This window comes from Athene noctua, chromosome 5, assembly GCF_965140245.1.
Source record: "Athene noctua chromosome 5, bAthNoc1.hap1.1, whole genome shotgun sequence".
NCBI lineage: Eukaryota > Metazoa > Chordata > Aves > Strigiformes > Strigidae > Athene > Athene noctua.
Window position 1 is genome coordinate 57881542 of NC_134041.1, and position 19075 is coordinate 57900616.

General features: G+C 41.9%; 1 protein-coding gene across 4 annotated transcripts in view; it reads left to right on the forward strand.

Moving 5' to 3' along the window:
* Nucleotides 1-16691, forward strand: part of LOC141961144 (caspase-7) — a 48693-nt gene extending 32002 nt beyond the window's left edge. Inside the window, exons 4-17 of one of the 4 annotated variants that reach the window (XR_012633733.1) lie at nt 2-93; nt 199-305; nt 1698-1832; nt 3174-3249; nt 3918-4025; nt 4719-4814; nt 8395-8505; nt 9491-9603; nt 10882-11091; nt 11334-11432; nt 12860-12995; nt 13774-13862; nt 15565-15905; nt 16146-16691. Coding sequence is in view for 2 of the 4 variants with exons in the window: in XM_074907779.1 (XP_074763880.1) it covers nt 2-93; nt 199-305; nt 1698-1832; nt 3174-3249; nt 3918-4025; nt 4719-4814; nt 8395-8505; nt 9491-9603; nt 10882-11091; nt 11334-11432; nt 12860-12995; nt 13774-13842 (1352 nt within the window). In the remaining 2 variants the exon portion in view is untranslated. Of the gene's footprint in view, nt 1; nt 94-198; nt 306-1697; nt 1833-3173; nt 3250-3917; nt 4026-4718; nt 4815-8394; nt 8506-9490; nt 9604-10881; nt 11092-11333; nt 11433-12859; nt 12996-13773; nt 13863-15564 lie in introns of those variants that run through there. The other 3 variants (XM_074907779.1, XM_074907780.1, XR_012633735.1) reach the window with 3 other exon arrangements.
* The last annotated feature ends 2384 nt before the right edge of the window (nt 16692-19075 follow it).

Here is a 19075-nt window from a genome sequence, read left to right on the forward strand (position 1 = left end):
GTGAGAACTCAAAATACATTTTGCCCTGAAGATGGAGTCTGCAAGCACGGATTCCTCATCAAATCACCACCTCTTCAACTTTTTGGCTCACAGGTATGCTAGCACAAATTAGACATATTTCAGCAATCCCTCAACAAGCATCTATTATTTCTGCTATCCTGAAATTTAATGAGAGACAAATTACTTTCTCTTTGGCAGAATTCCTGGAAAAGACGTTTTTTCATCCTGTCCAAATCCAGCAAGGGCAATTACATCCTGAAGTACCTAAAAGGCCAGAACATCAAAGGCTCCATAGCTGTTGATCAGTATGTAACTCAAATGCATCACCTTTTTATTTTAAGTCATGTATCAACATTCTTAAATGGCCACTGATTGTACAGACACTTGTTCCTGATTGAGGTGCTTGATCCAAATGCCACTAAAGTCCAGAAAAGAGTCCCTTGGACTTTTGTAGGCTTTGGGTGCAACTTACAGTGTATGATATACGTAGAAGTAAAAATCCTAAATTGCTTTAATGAAATTTGATGCATTTATGTAAGTAATTGTGGTGATGTGGTATCTGCAAACCAGATATCTTGGCCCTGTGATCCCAAAGGCTGTATTCCTGTAGTAGAAGATATTTTATCTCCTGTGAGGACAGTGCTATGCATTCTCTCACATACAAGTAAGGACAGGCTATGCCACTCTTAACTGTGGCACACAACCTTTCCCACCTTACAGCTTTACAAAGTACTTTGCAAGTTGTGCAGAAGTCTCCTGGCTGTCACGTAGCCCCTTGGACTCATGCTGGCTGCCTCACTGCCTCTTACTCCGCCAAAAAATTGCTCTACTTGGCTCATTTGGTTTGGTCATTTCATTCCTCTCAGCACAGTGCCCACTACAGCAAGGCTAAGTGTCATTTGCTTTGTACTAGCACCCTTTACCGTGTCACATGTGGTATGAGATAGATACATAGAAGAAAAACAGTAAATGTAAAAGGAAATGTAAAGATTTTACCAGCCAGGTCTGGAGCTTAACGCTCCAGGCTCCTGGAACTGTTAGGCATGGAGGTCACTGGATTTGCATTGCTGCTGTGCATCTTCCATTAAAAGAATTTACACTGGGAAGCTTTCAACAAAGTTCCAACTTGCTCAGTGACATGTGGTTACATTATTACCGTGATTACTCTTGTTATTATTTTTACTAATTTAACTTCTTGGAAGTTAATGGAAGTAATGCTTCCATTTACGTATCCATTAAGCGTACTTCTTGTCTGTTCCTCTTCCCCTCCATTAAAACACTGCTAATATACAATTAGTTTCAAATCAAACATATTATTCTGTAGTGGTTCAAAAACATCTGCCAGGAATTTTTCTTTCAATCATTTCTTTTCAAGATTCTGTGTTAGACCAGCAGCTCCTTTTTTCAGAAATGAGGATCCAAAATCTGGACACAAGTCTTTGCAAAAGTTGATTTTATTTTTTTTCTTGGAAGTTTTGTTCATTGAAAGACCATCAGGTTTGAATGTGTGCACTTATTTTTCTTGATAATATTTTCTGAGGAAAAATGTTTACCTTTTCCCATGCAGATCTCATCATGTTATGCTGTGCTTAGACTAAAATATGCATATACACACACAGATGTATGTATGTGTGTATATATGTTTGTAGATATGTATGTATAATTATATAGGATGTTTGATATGGTTATCTTAACAGAATCATAAATGTCGAAGTTGGCATAAGCAACTCTGATATTATGGAAATGGTGAGGAAGATGTTTAAATGCCTTCCTGAACAGGTGATGTCCATCAGTACTGGAAACAGATGTTACTACCTCATTGGGAGCAGCAGGTAAGCATAGAAAGATTTGCAAATGCCACATAACTTTACAGTTATACTGGTGTAACACTAAGCCACTGCCCCAAGGCAAGATCCTGCTCCTTCAGAGCCGCTCCCATCCCTTCCTGTGTCTCAGCAGCTGATGGTGCAGCTCTGAGATGAAACGATTTATCTGGTTGATCCAATGGAAAACTGCAGTTTTCTATGCTGTTTTTTCCTCCATGGCTTAATTTTTGCTGGTTCAGACAGGTGAGCTAACCTTCCTTGCAGCCACACTGTTACAACATCTGACATGTGAAAGTAGCAGGAGCATGTGGCTGGGAGTGGGGATGGCAGCAGCAGTACCTCAACGAGGCAGTGCCATCTCAGACTGCACCGGTTAAGGGTCAGGGAAGAGCAGAGAACTTTGCCTTCTCACCCAGCAGCTCCTGGGAGTTAGGAAAGCTTCTGCTTCTTATGGATAAATCACAGGAAATAATCTTGCCCTGGAAAGTAGGTTGTTAATCAAGGGAAGCAGACTGAAGGGGAAAATTCTGAGGGAAAACAGATCCCAAAAGGAATGACTGGGGCCTTTACTGCAGCAGAGTGGTGTGCTCCCTGATTTCGCAGGCTGCAATCCAGCCCTCAGCAAGGGCAGAAACTGCTGCTGTCGAGGTGATCAGCCAAAGCTTGGTTAAGTGAGGGAGGACATTTGGCACAGTGCTCCTCTGCTGCTGCTTCCCAGCTTCTCCTCTTCAGTTTCTCAGCCACAAACATGTGAAGGGTTTTTCTGCCTTTATGCAAGATGATGTGTGAAATGCTGATAAGCGCAGAAGAAAAACACAAAAACACATACCTGTGTGTTACTTGAGCGTGCCACCCCACGCCCTCCCCCAGGGCACTGCTCTCACAGCCCACACTTGGTGGCAAGGGTTCCAGATTTATCCAACTAAATTCACCACAAGCATGAAACAGGGCTTCAGGGGGTCCTTCAATGACATGTTTCTCATCCTGCTCGCCCTAACAGATTCTCAAGCCTCGTTAGCTGTCTTTATGGCAGGACTTGGCAGAACAAGCATTACACACAGAAAATGAAGCAAAAAGTACTGTCCCACCTCTCCATCACTCTCCCCCTCCACGTCTCTTGCACATGCACACACAGCTACCTTTTAGCTCTCAGTCCTGGGCTGCACCTCTCTTTGCCATCTGGCTAAGGCCACCCAAGCACTTTCTCTTGAAAGGAAGGTGCAGATTTTCCCCTTTGATTTCAGGAAGTGTTATTTTTGGCCCCATAGGAAGAAGTGGGTAGGCAGATGGGTTTTCCTTGTGTTTTACCTGTGAGTGGGTTTTCATTTCTTTTATTCCAACCTGCAGGCAGGAAACAGAGGACTGGGTTGATGTGTTATCTTCAGTCTACAGGGAGGCCAGAAGAGGTGGATTCTGCCCCGAGGTGACACATTACTACACTTGATTTTAGAAAGAAAGAAGTTTCACTAGAAACCTGTGCAAAGGAATTTTTCTGATTTTGGCCTTGCAAGTTGACTCTTGCCTTGGTTAATCAGAAATTCATTTTCCATGTAAATCCTGTAACCTGGCTTTATGCATTAAGCAGGCATTGCACGGTCTGTCTGCACAGGGATTGATTTTACATTGAAGGACTCTCTTTGAAGAGTAAGCCACATGCAAATTAGGACATGATTGACATTATGCTTCAATGAGTTGCCCCTTTGATGCATCAGAATGAAAATGTGTGTAATTCTTGCCATGTGCTTTTTGGTTATATTTACATGCTGTTTTACAAACAAGTCCAATCTATTCTGTCAATGTTATGAACCAGCTAGAAGCTCTGGTAGTTCAAGCCCAGGCCCAAGTTTCTGCACCTTGTCAGCCAGCCAGGCCTACTAGTTCAGACTCACCACGAAGCTACTTACATCCCTGCAGCTTCCAGTCAGCTCAAAGTGCCAGCAGGGCAAATTTATGTCTGCCTGAAAAATGCCATGTAGACAATGTCTCTGAGCCATTAAGAAGTAAAATTTGGACTAGTCAGATGTGTTGGTACAATGTAGCCCATGCCCATCAGGTACCTGTCTTCTTACACTACTGTTATCTTGTTTCTAGAACCAAGATCTTCCAAATCCAGAAGTCAGAAGCCGGCCCTCCTCTTTGCCACTATTCTTGAATTCTGTAGGTACAACCAGTTTCTCGGAAAGGCAAAGATACCAGGAGGTAATCAGTTTAGCCATCCTTAATAGTGAGTTTGCTCCTAGGGGTGACTGTGAAATTTGATTTGTACAGTTGCTTTGTTCCATCAAAAGTTCTACAAAGCTTGTGCTATGGGTGCCCAGGTGGTCTGTTCTGCTCTCTGGTGGGGTTCCTCAGTAGGACCTGGATGATAAGATCAGAGAGTCCCCACAAAGGAAAGATTTTTGAGGACAGTCAGCATGTAAATAAAGGCAGGTGTTGATGGCAGTCAGAAACGATATTCACTGGCCGTCTCAACTGATTGGCAAAGATTAGTGGGCATGAAGTAAGCCCCCGATTTGCTTTGGCATGCCTTTGCAAAGCCATGTGATGATTGTTTTGGCAGCTGCTAGCCACATTCTTCCTGGTTCATGACTGTGCTTTTCATTGTCTCTCTCCATGATGTAAAGTTAAGAGGGGAGTTCAGGTCCGGTTCCTCTGTGCCTTCCAGATCTTCCCCTCAATATTTAAATAGAAAGGAAGGAAAGCATTGCTGCTGTCCCAGAGCAATTGCAGTCCCTGTCCTCTGGCAACAGGCTGAATAGCAGCCAAGGAATTGTAGGTTTTTCTCTAGTCACAAAGGTGTATGCAAACAGCCCATCTAGAGGAAGCTAAATGCAGGTGAAGCACCTCCAGTGTATCTTTTAAGAGGAGTCAACTTTTTTCTTTTGTATATAGGAGAATGGTTCTTCAGAAGACAAGAACAGGCCTAATTCAGATCCTGGCCTTCATCAGGCTCAGTGTGACTCACCAAGAGGAGTTTGTCCAAGGCTGGTGAGCAGAACAAATCAAACAGCTCTTGACTTGTTCAGTCTGCAGAGGTGACCTGAGTATCTGTAATTCACCTGAGTATCTGTAACTACAGATTATCCACCTAGTTTCCCAGCACACTGCGTTGGTTTTCACTATGAAAGTTTCCTAAAGATTTAGTCTCTTGTCTTGTTTAGCACTGAAAATAACCGAAGAACTTGCTTGAAATATCCTCTGTTTACTTTGCTTCTTGAAGGCAGATCCTCAGAGTTTCTGTGCAACAACTGCCACTTGTGGCAGCTCTCAAACTGGATCAAGAAAACTCTGAAGTTGAAATGCTTGAGGATTTGCTCCTCCCATCACATTTTTCAGCTGTGCCAGTTTTCCTAAATGGTTTCTTTCTGCAGCCTCTGCCAGTAGCAATTGAATCAATGTAACTGAACTACAGAACAAGGGCTTGTTAAATTGAGGCACACCTCTGGACTGACCTTCTGTCAGCATAAATATTACTTCAAGTAATTTAGCTTCCATGTCTGTCAGGAATGATTTAAAAGATACAGTGATGAATGTCATCATGTGTTATTGGCTAAATGTTCTGACCTGTGTTCCCCGAACAAATACCTGCAGGAGTTTTGGATGTTTTTTACCCATCCTCTGCCCTGTATTACTGCCTTTGCAACAGCATCAACAGAACAGAAGGCACAACCAAAGCTCCACCACACCAGTGTGCAGTTTGGCAGCTGAGTTTAAACCCATCTTTATTGGCAGTTTATGCATTGGACTATGATCTGGAGTGACTGAGATACAGGGAAAAGAATCTGTTCTGCTATCATAGCTAACAGGGTGGCAAATCACATGCTGCAGTCACCATCCATGTATATAGGCTGGCAGCAAGTATGAGACAATACATCTAAATTTAGTGAAAAGAAGTGAAAATAGTTCAAACTACATTGCCATGTCATGGGCAGTTAGCACAGCTCAGCTGATGCACCATACTTTATGAAGCTGTAATAATTCAATTGAGAGTCTGAGCTGTGAAATGCAATGGAGTTAACCCTTAAGTCTGTTTTTAACTAGTGCTGCTCTGGATGCACACCAAAGCTCTCCTTCTGTCTCTTTCTTAGGCATGCCATTTCTGTCTCATTGATTAATTCTTCTCATAGTTATGATGCCTCAGAGAGCATGTGTTATATGCAGCTGTTCAGACTAGGTCAGACTGACCATGAGGGTTACAAGATATGGAAGTTGGATTTTACCTTTTTAATCTGAAGCAGAGGGAATAGCAGGAAGCTCATATTTCTCTTTCAGCATGTGTGAAAATAAATAGCCTTGCCATACAACTAACAAGAAACAAAAATGTTTATTCATTCCATTAAAATATTTCACTTGCCTCATAAATTTAACATCTGCTAACATCTCCAGATCTATTCTCTGCTCAGTGATGTCTAGGCAGCTGACTTCCAGATTAATCCCTTGTATTTGCTTCTTTTTAGAAGTATGACTCCACATTTCTAGTATCTGATTCATTTTGCTTTTTATCAGTAGTTCCCTCACCCAGGCCCAGATCTTGAAAACTCTTTGGTCAGTAGCCATTCCTTATGCACACAGGCCTCTCAACGTCAGCTGAGTCCGATCACACAGACAGGGACACTGGAGAGGTCTGGGGACCTGGCTCCCTTTCAACCCACATTTTGGAGTTACCAAACCACATCTGACTCAGCAGTTCAGTATCAGTTCAGTATCAGCCAGTTTGATACGCAGTTCTCAATACCTGAAGTACATCAAAATAAGAAGCCCCGTCTTGCATCACTCTGTACTGCACATTACTGTATTTCAGGCCCTAGGCATCCTTGTCAGGATCTACCAGACACACCTGAGTTTTTGAAAAAGTTCCTCTGTCCAAGGGCAACACATAACCTTCTCCAAGGAGCCTATAACTATAATATTACTCAGTTGTTCTCCAGCTATCATTGCCATCTTATGCTACAGCCAGTTTTCTCGGTAATCTACTTTCTCTCTAATGTAAATCCACATCGTGGTTCAACAGAGGTTTGAAGATTTTGTTTAGCTGTAGAGCTGAGAACTGTAAGCTGCAGTTAACTGCACTTCTCTGGTGGTAAAGCACCTTGAGGAACAGAGATGTTGGCAAACTGCTTTAGGGAAACACCGTGCTGCTGCAGTTTAACCCTCTCCTTCCCATTCTCCCTATAATCTGTGACAGTGCCAGGGAGAAATACTATGCATTTGGCAAAAGGTAGCCACTGTCAGTGATTGAAGGCTGAGTTTGGGAAGCTGATGAGTGCTGTCTGCTCTCTGAGATTTCCTAGGAGTTGGAGGATCTCAAGACTTCGTAAAACCACATTCTCTTTCCCCTTCTCCCTAAGTTACTTGTTTGATTGATCCAAAGCCCCTGAAAAGTCACTAGGAAACTCATTCATCACTTTAAATCATGACCACGGAGCCAGGCTTGTTCCTGCTGTAGGTTTGTTATGCACTTTTTGAAGGACTGTTTGCAGGTTTGTTCTGACTCTTACTGTGTGAGTTGCTTTTTATGGCATTTATACCAAGAAGGAACAAAAATGCATTCATCATCTTTAATTTCTATTCAATGCCAGTTTCTTCTCTTTACGTGTAAGAGAGTAATTAGTTTAATTTATTTTACCTTGAAAACAGTAATATATTCTGTGGCATATTTAGCAATTATTAAAATGATCACCATGGAAACCAAAGATGTAAGTGGAGAGATAAAAACTGGTTTCATCACAAACACGGCATGGAGAATTGCATTGGAAGGCAGCTAAACACTAATTACCATACACTTCACTATAGTGAAGTCAAAAAGGAGACATAAAAATAAATAATTTATCTTTGTGATAGTAAGATGAACTTGGTGGAGGGATTAATTTCTGCTTGACTTACCAAATTGCCACAAACTTAGTATTTGAGGTATTTAGGAAGGCAGAATATTACTCGGGACACAAAGAATTCAATGACAGGTCTCCAGCCCTCTGGGATATGTTCTAGTTCATAGAGAAGTATGAGGTAATAGACTGCTCGCTAGTCAGGGAAGTCCCAAATTCAGTCTTTACTTGATAGCAGTTAAAAGGTGCTTTAAAAGGACAAATATATCCCAATCCACTTCTAGATTTCATACAGATTTTTTTCCTAGTGGAAGGACTTTAGAACTGAACAGAAATAAAAAAACTTTTTCACACAAGTGACCCTAAATGCATGCAGATTCATACATGGAGTGTTTGATCCACTTGATTTTTAAACAAAATAACAGGTTGTGGACATGCAATCAATTGCAACTGCCTGGTTACCACAAATCCATCTCTGAGTAGTAATACCAGAAATACTAATACCAGCAGCCAGTTTTGTCCTGTGCAGTGGAGCTCAAAAAATACAAGAAGGAGCACAAATATAGAAACCTTGTCTCTAAAACAGGCTGGCTCTGAGCATATCTCGCTTCAAGGAGAAACATGTCTTCCCATGTTTTCTGTTTATACTTGCTGATTCTGTTACTTCTCCATGTGAATGATAAATACATGTTAAACAATCTGTGTAACTGAACCTGTTAAATACAAACCCATTATTTTAACAGGATAAGGATCTTGGAAAAAGTGAGGAAAAGCTGCTGTCATCAGACACAGATGAAGACATCAAAAAGGACGAAGAAGATTATTATCAAACTCCCACCAATATTTTAGCAAAGGTAGTTTATCAGTTGTGAGTTCTGCTGCTTTCTTAACAGCTCCAGGGAGACAGGAGACATTTAATGAGCCATAGAGGAACTGGTATGAGGAACCACTAGTACCTTGCAAAAGAAATATGTAGATAAAGCAGTAGGTAATAGAGCTTTCATTCGTACAAGAAAAAATACACTAGACTCATTCAAAGGATCTTTCTGGTAGAAAGTGGCATTTTGACAAAAACATTGCTGATTTTGTTGAAATTCCCCAAATTGACTGTTTCATTGTAAATGGCTTTTGCCTGTTGTATAACAGGGTTTGGGTTTTTTTTTGAAAGTGAAAACTTAATTTAGAAAATGTAACAGTACATTATTTTTATCTATTTTAAAATGTAATTATGCTGAAGCTTCAGTAAGCTGCACAAAACAAAGCAGTACTTTAGAAATGCTGTGTAACATTTTGGTATCTACATTTCATTGTGAAACAAGGAAGCAGAAGGAATCGTATTGGTAATTTTAAACAAATTTTGTCACCTAATTTGGGAGGCTAATTTCTCTAGACTTCCCATGTAATTAGTGGTCAGAAGAAGCTAAGTGGTCAGTCTTCTGCAGAAACCACAGCCTTTCTCCCAAGACTGTACAGCAAACTGAAAGACACTAACAATATGATTTTGTCATATAATCTAAGCACTTCAAGTTAAGCACACTCACATTACAAGACTGTTTTTCCAACCTGCTTAAATTAAAATGTAATGAAATTTTAGTGGTAGTACTTTAGAATATAACTGGTTAGGTCCCAACCTGAAAGTGTCAATAATACCAGATAACATTTAACTTTTAAGTTTCACCTTTCTAGCTCACAGTTTCTGGGAACTGACTTACTTGGGGAAAGCCAAACTATATCAGCCAGTGGGTTTAAGCAGCATGAACACTGAATAAAATGAGGAAATTAATTTCTGTAGGCACAACAATGAAAGTAATGTCTTATATTGTTATATCTTTCCAACAGTGTGCTACTGAAGTATCAAAGCCTGACCCTACAGCTGAGTCTGATGTCCCTGTGGAGGAGAAGCCAGTGCAGAACCCAGGAAAGGAGAACATTTATATGTCAATGAAATCACTGTAAGTAACAACTTCATTAAGGATATGCAAATTAAAAGTGACATAGTGGTACAGATAGAGCCATCATCTGTGGCATTTACATAACAATATCTAGAAGCTGCATCTTGTTTGAATGAGTCCTTCTTTGGTCTTGGTTCAGAATGCTCAGAATTTGTGGGAATACGAGAGTGAAATTCAAATTCGTTAATGCAAAATTTAAACTCACTTTGCAAACAACTGCATTTAGACAGGCTCCGACTACAGGATGCAGCACCTTTTGTTCATTCATACTTTTTCTAGGATTTCATGACATAATAGCCCTCCACTTTACTCAGACACCACAGCCAAGCTCCAGCAACCTTTCAGACAGGTGCTCTCCAAAGCAGACAGCATTATCTAGTGGTTAAAAGAGAAAGGTAGACATGGGGCATTAGCTCCCAGCTTTTCTAGTAAGAGTTATGTGATCCTGAGTAGATCACCTCCTTCCTTCCATTTTCCTATCCAAAGAATGGGTCTGATGTGATGTACTTTGAAAGTACAGTGTTTGGCATGTCTCAAAGACAGACCTGAATGTTGTTTCACAGTTGTAGCGCCACAGGGCAACTTTACAACCTCCACGATATAGCACAGTCTACTTGAGGGAAAGTGTGCCTACACAGTAATAGCCATTAGCTATGGCCTGCTGCCCTCAGACAGTCAGCTCTTATGCTACATAAGTGGGAGGCAATTGAAAATGCAGACCCACAAACCAGTTTATTCCAATAGATTTATTCAAGCTCATCTGTGTCTTTCAGAGCCCCTGGAGGGAATTACTATAAAAACCTCACAAGCCCATGCCATCCAAGTTAAAATATACCAAGAGCAGCTTTTGCTGCTAACCCCCGTCTTGTATGGGGTGTGGAGGGGAGTTGGCTCCAGGCATTATAAGGCTCATCAGATAAACCTTAAATGAGTTCAAGCACATCTGAGTTATTGTATCTACCAGGGAACATCCCTGCAGAAGCCAGTACAGCCGTGGCCAACAATCTGTACTCAGTTTCTTTGTCAAGGCATGTTGTTAGCTGGAGTGTTTTCAGGCTTATTAAACAGTCTTTAAATACTGAAAAGGTTTATTTTGGGATTTATCGTCCATTTTTAGAAGGATTGTTTATTTTACTTAGCTGTAATTTTGTCCACTGGATATTCTACAAGAACTTGTTATCCTTTGTTTCACTGATGGCTATTTGATCCAGCTTCAAACACACCAAGAGTGTATGGAATGGTCAAACCAATTAATTATTTCTCACCATTCCTCTTCAGTAAGTTGCTGGATGAGAGCTGCCAGCTCATGCATAGATGTGATGGGCTCCCGTCTCCTCCCAAATGCCAGGACAACAGTGCATGTCCAAGAGACTTGGAAGCAAATAGAGGCCTAAAATTCCCAGAAAGCAGCACCAGCCAGCAGCCAGCCCTCAAGAGAAGGCAAAATTCATTACCACTTTCAGTGGTTCAGTTGTCTATACTGCTCAGGTGAGTGTCTTCTCCATTTTCATTGCAGACAGATGTGTTCATGGGTTTCAGCTGAGGTGGTGGAGCATGCCAAGCCTGTCAGAGTTCAAGGAGCGTCTGGACAACACTCTTAGTCATATGATTTAGTTTTAGGTAGTCCTATGAGGAGCAGGGAGTTGGACTCAATGATCCTTATGGGTCCCTTCCAACGTGACATTTTCTGTGATTTATGATTCTATGGTCTCTGATGTTTTCTTTCACAGTCGAGTTACAGATGAGACCCAACTGCAGGAATTGGACATTTTCATCCCCCTGGCTGTAGTAAGTTGCCTAAAACTTACCGAAGCAGCAGGACAAATATGGTAAGTTCTGGATATCTTGTGTTGGTCGGTGTTTGTCAGATGTGAATGAGTGACAGTGAGGTACAGAAGTGTCCAACCATACACATCCATGTACAGTTTGGGCAGTGCAGAACAGGGCAGGGTCAGTGTGTGCTGGTACTTCCGTGATTCCTTTCTGCTCTTTCTGACTATGCACATGAGTTTCTATTTCAACTGCTGTTGAAAAGGACTATATAGAATTGAGATCCCTCAGCATGAGGTGTAATAATTAGTGATGAAGTCCCACCCCAACAGCTATTCTTCTAATGTTGGTGTGAAATCACCTAATTACTGCTAGTCAGTTTTACCTTGGATTTGGTGAACCACAATGGTGATGTCTCATATATATAGCAAGGGAATAGAGAAACATGGCTTCGAGCTGACTTGAGTTGGATGTGAGTACAAAGTTATGTCTAAATAAATCCCAGCAGTTGTTCAGTGCTAGGAATGAGTACTAGGCAGAGATTTTCACAAGTAGGTGTTATGGGCTAGAGCACATACATCCTTTTAGTAGTCCCGTTAGGAATTAGTGCTCTCCCTAGACATTCAATATCAATGACTAGGATGAAGAGGATGGAACAGAAAAAATGCTCAATGCATACTCCTTTGCTTCCTGTTGATCTTTCACTGCCACACAACACCGAGACTTTGTTTTGCTGCTGCTCTCATATTCACACCCATCAGGTGCACTGTTTGCACAGCAAGTCACTTTGTTTCAGCCACTGTCAGCAGGAAGCAAAAATACCATTGCAAAAGGGACTAGAAATGGAATCCCACCTCAATAATTTGATCTACATCTAAATTTACAGAGTTTTCTCAGTGGAAATTCATACTGAAAGAATTTGGGGCTTGTTCTGGAAGGGAACAGATCACTAGGTCTGTAAGGTCAGCTAATCCTAAATAGTTTGTCATCAAGGAGAGTCTATCAGACACCATCAGGAAAGATATACTAGAATTTCCATAAGGGTCCCATCAGGACAGCTATGGATCTCTGATCCCTGCAGTTATATCATAGGTAAAACACATGATAGTAAATTTTAATTTCATTCTTTTGGGATGACTTCAGAAATCATCTTGGTCAATTGAGCTAAAGCATCTACAGTGAGTGTGACACCCTGCTTTTGGACGGGAATTCCCAGCTTTCACTGGTGACCTTGCTAGCACCAGTTTCACCTGTTAACATGCTACAATGTCAGCGTCATGGGCACCTTAAGGAGGACCTGTTGGGATGGATGAAGCAGCTTAATTTCAGCTAGAACCAGATCAAAAAGTTGCAGAGCCATTCAACCTGTGTGTTATTTCCAGAGGGCAGTACCATAAATGCAGTCTGGTTCAGCTGTTACCATTCCATTAGCAGTAACTGGATATCCCATGTGTTTCCTTTATTGTCTGTCCTCCAAATACTCCAGTGTCTCACAGTGGACTGGTCCTTGCCAGCTGGGATGTTTGTTTAATCACGGAGACCGTATAGTGGCTGTGAATGATCTGCAACCCCAGGACGTGGAGGAGGCTTACTTCTTCATCAGCAGGTCCACAAGGAAGGAGGTAGGAAGGTGATAGTCAAATGAATCAAGCCAAGTGAGAAAGCAACCTGCTTTCTGCCTTTCAAGTGGCTCCATTCAAACCAGTTTACTCTGACTTAAGTTTGGCATGAATAACTTCAACACCAAATAGCTCCTCAGCATCATTGTGATGTAGCATCTTTTATTCCTGGGCTACTTGGGGAATGCAAGGTCAGCACTGCTGTGTTTGAGGAATTGATCTCAGAGAGTCTGAGCAACACTAAGAGATACTACTGGGCTACTGTAAATTAGAGTTACCTGGTATTTTTTGGCTAAGTTCTGTGAATTGCAGACTTTGGGAAATAAATGATCGCTTCCAATGGATGTGTACTTGCTTATAGTGGCTTTGGGTACTGGGGGCAGAGTCCTAGACTCCTACCTCATATTGGTTATCAAGCACTATGCATCTCCTTGTGTGATATCACTTTTTTTAAAGAATGTAGGACATTTCTAAGTGGTGCCTTAACACCACTGTGATGTACTACATGTTGATACCTGTGTTTCTCTCAGATGGACTCATATTTCAGTATCCAGGTTCTCTGACCCATACTTGAAACACATTCATATTTGAATTTTGCTGAGAAAGTCGAGGTCATCAGATGCTGTTGCCATCTAAATAAAAGAAAGACAGTCTCATCAAGGAAAGAAATACTCATCTCTTAACAGATCATTTTTATTTAGCTAGTTAAAATACGAAAGTACAAATGCTGATCAGATATAACACGCTATAAAAATGTCTCCTTTTTTTTTAATTTTTTAAGGTGAAACTTACTGTTTGTAGGATTCCACATTCAGATATCTTCCATGTTAAAGGCTGTTCATGTTCCTGAAAAAAGACCTCAATGATTAAGTAAGTGCCAAAGTTCAAGGGAAATGATCAGTGAGAAGAATATGACATATAGTGTATGGAGGTAATCTTTATTTTCTAGAGCTGCCAGACATCCTTTGTTGCTGAAGTACAAAAAATAGAGAACATGGATTTCATTTTCATTTTATGTCCTAATAACTTGTTTTGTTGACATGAGAGACATGTGTTTGGCTTGTATTTCATGTTGGCATGTATTTCAGTTACATGAAAAAAAATGACAGTCAAATACTTTATGAAACCTCTGCTCTGTGTATATGTTGTACTTTAGTAGAAAGTACCAGTTCACACTTCTGCTTGCCTTTTAACCCTGAGTTACATTGATTTATACTGAACTCCTAATCAGTTAGGAGTGTGGAAACTACCTACGTTTGGAACAAAGCCATGTTTTCCCCTTGTTTCCTCTTAGCTACAGACTGGCAAAGGCAGGCTGAGAGCTGTAGTGTTGGGAGGAAGACTGGTAAATAAAGCGTTACATTCAGTGGGGTCTCCTTTTGTGATATGCCCCGGGTGTTACAGCTAAAAAAAAAAATACATTCAAGAAATGACAGGAAAAAGAGCTGGTTGGAGAAAAGGAATGTGTCTGGAGCACTTTGGGGTTCACTGGCAGCCAGAATAAGCCCTAATTGAAGAATGAATGAGTGGATTTGGGAGAGAGGAGAGCTGACCTGATCTGTGAAGGTGTTACTGGTAAAGACATCTGGGAAAACCAGAGAGAGAAGTGGTGCATAGGAAGGTGCATGCACTCCGCCCAGCGCACACATTGTTCACTGAAGGAGTTTTGATGCTGCCAATTACTACCATAGGGATGGCACTGGTACCGCAGCATTTCCAGAGCAATTGCTCAGTTGTTTCCCAAACAGTGACATTTCCTTTAAATATTTATTTGTGAATATGTCTTGCTCCCATTGCTATCATAGAAACATGACTGATTTTCAGCTAATATCACACCAGAAGGTGTTGGTGCTTGGTGTGGATCTGCCTGCAGAGGAGCCTTTACTGGATGCTGAAAGGGAGCTTTGTCCTGTACTACAGTGACCTCTGTTGCTTACAGAAACATGGTGTGGTATGGCGTGTATGCAGAACACGTGCGGATATATACAGGTGTATTTACATACATAAATATCACTGTAAGATAGATTGTATTAATATACAATGATGTGGCAAAAAAAACACAGATCACTGGTTTTGGGTACAGATGATTTTTATCTTGCCAGGTACAACCAAAATAACTACTGGGTTTAGCAGACATAGGATTATTGATATTAGGAGATTTATATAAGCTTTGATTAAGGTGGATTTAGGCCAAAGGAGGTATTTGCCCAGCTTCCAGTTGAATTAGGCCAAGACAGCTACTACAGTAAGGAACTACACTCACTAAAATCAGTGTTGGTGCCACTTACTCCAGTAGTAAATTTGACAAATGTGCTTTGTACGCTTCCTTTAAAATCCAGTCTGGACTTGAAAAAAATTGTTATAAAATTTTATTTAGCCAAAGATGAAAACAACATCAGTAACTCAAAGCAAACAAACACAGATATTTATATATTCAGACTTCTATTTAAAAGATTAATTTCCAGACAATGTTTCCGCAGCCTGTCTCTTCTGCTTTTGTGATAAGAGTGTTTGGGACATGCTTATTTCTCAAGGTGGGAAAGGATCACAGTTTTTGATATTTCCATTTCAGTGGTGTTCAAAGGCTTGTGCTGAATGCTTCATAAAGACAGAGGGAAACCCCAGTTCTGAAACTACAGAGGCTGAAAATTGAAGAAAATTCATTCCTTGGGAGCTCTCCTCCAAAGCTGCTATAGGACTCCTTTGCTCTGCACTGCCTCTTTGAGCATAACAGATCCATTTCTGCCTAAGGAGTCTCCGAGGGATGGGATGGCCAGCTCGCACCAGGGATGCTTCCAGCTGTGTAACTGTCAGTCTGCTAGGACAGTCCTCTAGGCCTGAACCCTAAAATCACAGATCATCTAGTTTAAGAGTATCCACTGAGGATGTCACCCTCGACCTTTCCTGCTCAAGGTTTGCCTAAGCTCTTCTTCTGAACTTTAGAAACTGTGTTGTTCCAAGATTCATCTCTGTGTAATTAGGAAGGGGTTTTTTCTAATATTTATCCTAGGTGATTTTTTCAGAAAATGAACATGTTTTTTTCTTGCCCTGTTCTCAGTTGGCATGGAGAATGCTCGATTTCCACTGTCTCCAGAGAAATCTTCATTCTGGAAGGTGTTTTTTCTGCCTGTTCTCCCTTCTCTTTTTTTTTAGACCAAACATCCTGCATTCTTTCAACATTCTTTCAAACGTTTCCTGAAAGTGGTCATATGTCATTGAACTGCAAGACAAATACCTTATGTTTCCAGTTATGGGTGAACAAAGGAGGTGAGACAGCCGTAAAGCAATTTCCTGGAACCTCACAGAGAAACATTTCCAAAAAAGGGGTGAACTGGCGAAGAAGCTGTGAACCATACGTGGTGGTGGGAGGAGAGCCACTGCCATGGAACCCACACATGGCATTGCTGCTGAAGCAGGTGTTGAGCAACGCATGCTGCACCTCTTGGCCATGGAACAATGTTACATTTGGACCAAAATAGGATTTGGGAAGATACAGCATGCACAGGATAATTCCAGAATATTTCAGAAAACTGGAGGATTACTTCTGTACTTCAGTAAACAGTTACTGATGTGTTACCCCATAACTGATCATTATGTCAGTTTGCACAATGATAAATGCAAATAATTAATGTCACATATTGTCTGATTCATAACACTTAAAGAAATACAATATGGAAATTACATCGGTATAGTAAATTATGGTAGGGCATATGAAGTTGTCTGCCCATAAATATATAATAAATGTGTTAACACTTTACAACACATTGTATTCTGCGAATATCTCACTTTCTCCTGACACAGCCCCTCCTCATCCTCCAAAGACTAGCTGTAACTTCCCAGAAACCTGCCAAATAGCCCTTTTAAAAAAAGCTACCCTTAAAAAAAACAAGATCAACCTCATTTTTCCCAATGTGAAATTTTTACCTTTCTTCAAATGAACAAAATTCTGCTACATCTCTGGGCTGCTTCTAGAAACAATAGCAAAGGGAAATGCCTATGTGCATGGTATTACCCCATGCTCACCTGTAGTCCTGGAAGGTCTGGAGGGAATGTCTTTAAACCCATGCCTTCTGAGGGGTAACTGGTAATGGTTTAGATCACCTGTAGGCATTTTAAATGTGTCGTGTAAGCACACAGTCTTAAAGAAATAGGTGATATCGTAGCTTCTTGTTGCAGCATGCTTTATGGTGTCAAAAATCTTTTCTCAGCTAGGAAATTCTAGGCTTTGTTGGGTTCCTGGCACAGACGTTTAAATTGACATGAGTTGAAATTCAGTGAATCCACAGACTAGTGAATCTGTGTGAAAGACAGCTGTAAGAAGGCTGCAGATCCTGGAGCCTTGCACTACTGACTGACCCCCTGAGGTAACCTGCTTGGAAGCTGGGGCCATTGCTCAGCACCTGCAAACTGGGTGTATCAGAGAGGCAAAACCCAGCTGACTGCAACATGGATTACAGGATTAGCTAACAATTAACATGTTCTTCACTAATTATTTTATTTCCTGTCATTGAGTACAGCCAGTGCCTTTAGGTTGTTTCCCTGGCTGTTAATTCATGGCACACTCCCATGCTGCACTCACTCATTAGTGACTGCTAATTTCCCCCCCTGAATTCCCAAATATGAATCATGCTCTTTCTACCACTCTAGTTCCCTTCTCCAGCAGAAAAATGGCAGTTGCCCAGGAGAAAAGCAAATTCCAGAACAGAGAGAAAGTAATGGTAAGAGAAGACTCCAAATTGGTGTAAGGTCACTGAAGTGAAAATAGAAAGCCCATTGTACAGCGAGCACAAACCAGACCACACGACCCCCACACTTCCTCTCGAGGGCGACACTGCCGATAACTGGGGTTGGAGTTACACACTGAACAAGAGAGTCCTTCAGGAGAACGAGTCCAGCCAGGAAAGGTTACTTGTGCTGTCTGTGCCCATCCTGAACTGAGCCAGAGACAAGCTCCGCATCGGGCGGTGTCTGGTGGAGTCCCTCCAGCCTGGGAACCCAACCAGACACGCTTCAGTGGGGCCGGACTGATGGCAAATGGAGTCAGCAGAGGAGCGGCTGCAGCAGAGGGGAGCAATGTCACCTTGCAGACCAGGGAGGGAGCGGATCAGCGGTGAGCTGGGGATGCCACATGCTTCACCTATGTTTTGCCCCAAATTTTCTAGACCTCAGGAGAGCCATGTCTCTGCACACACTCAGTAAAATTCAATAAGTGATTTCAGATGAGTTTGCATCGTACTATCTCTTACCATGACTGCAGTCTCCAGCATCACATTCAATACTGTGAATTGCTTTCCCTCCCAGAACATCTGCAGGAAACACCTCTACCAGACCTGTATGCTGCAGGCATGGGGCTGGTTCCTCAGTGCCCCGTGATGTGGAGAGATGCCAGTGTACCCACTTAGTGCTAAGGGAGAAGCCGTCTCTGCAGAAACAGCTGCACTTCAGACCGCGCTGCCACAGGCGAACATTAGGTGATGCTCCCACTTCCCTGCAGGGAACGGGCTCACCCCAGTTGTGTGCTGCTTACAGAGAGCTGCACCAAGCAGGATTATGGAAATCTCAGTTCAGTACTTCAGGCCCCAACAGGGGACATACCAATACTTAGAAGGGTACTTCCTTGCTGCTGCTTCCATTGTCAGCTAGAAGGTGTGCTGAATCCTCAGCAGAAATCCTTAACCACGGGACTGTCTACCTTCAGGCTTGGGGAGCTGACAGTGTAATCTGAGATGCACTGAGGGCTTTTTTGGTTTGTTTCCCAGGATGAACAGCCGTCCCACATACGTGCCTCGCTGTAGCCAGCTGCCTCCCTCCTGCAGGCCAGCCAGCAGGTTGCTGTGAGGAACTTGGAGCGTGCCGGCCAGTTCCTAGAAATGCCACTGAAATTTCAAATGTTCCCTTCAGCCCCTTACCACTTCATAATTTTTTGCATCATTTAAAGAAAAGGAGGGGCCAGCCAAGGTTGATGCAAATCTTTCATTCAGCAAAAACACCTTAAGAGAAGCTGTGTCTCTGCACTGCAGTAGCGAGGATGCTGAGCGGCCAGGAGCCCTTTGCTTGCTGCTAACAGCTGCTCAGTCACTCAG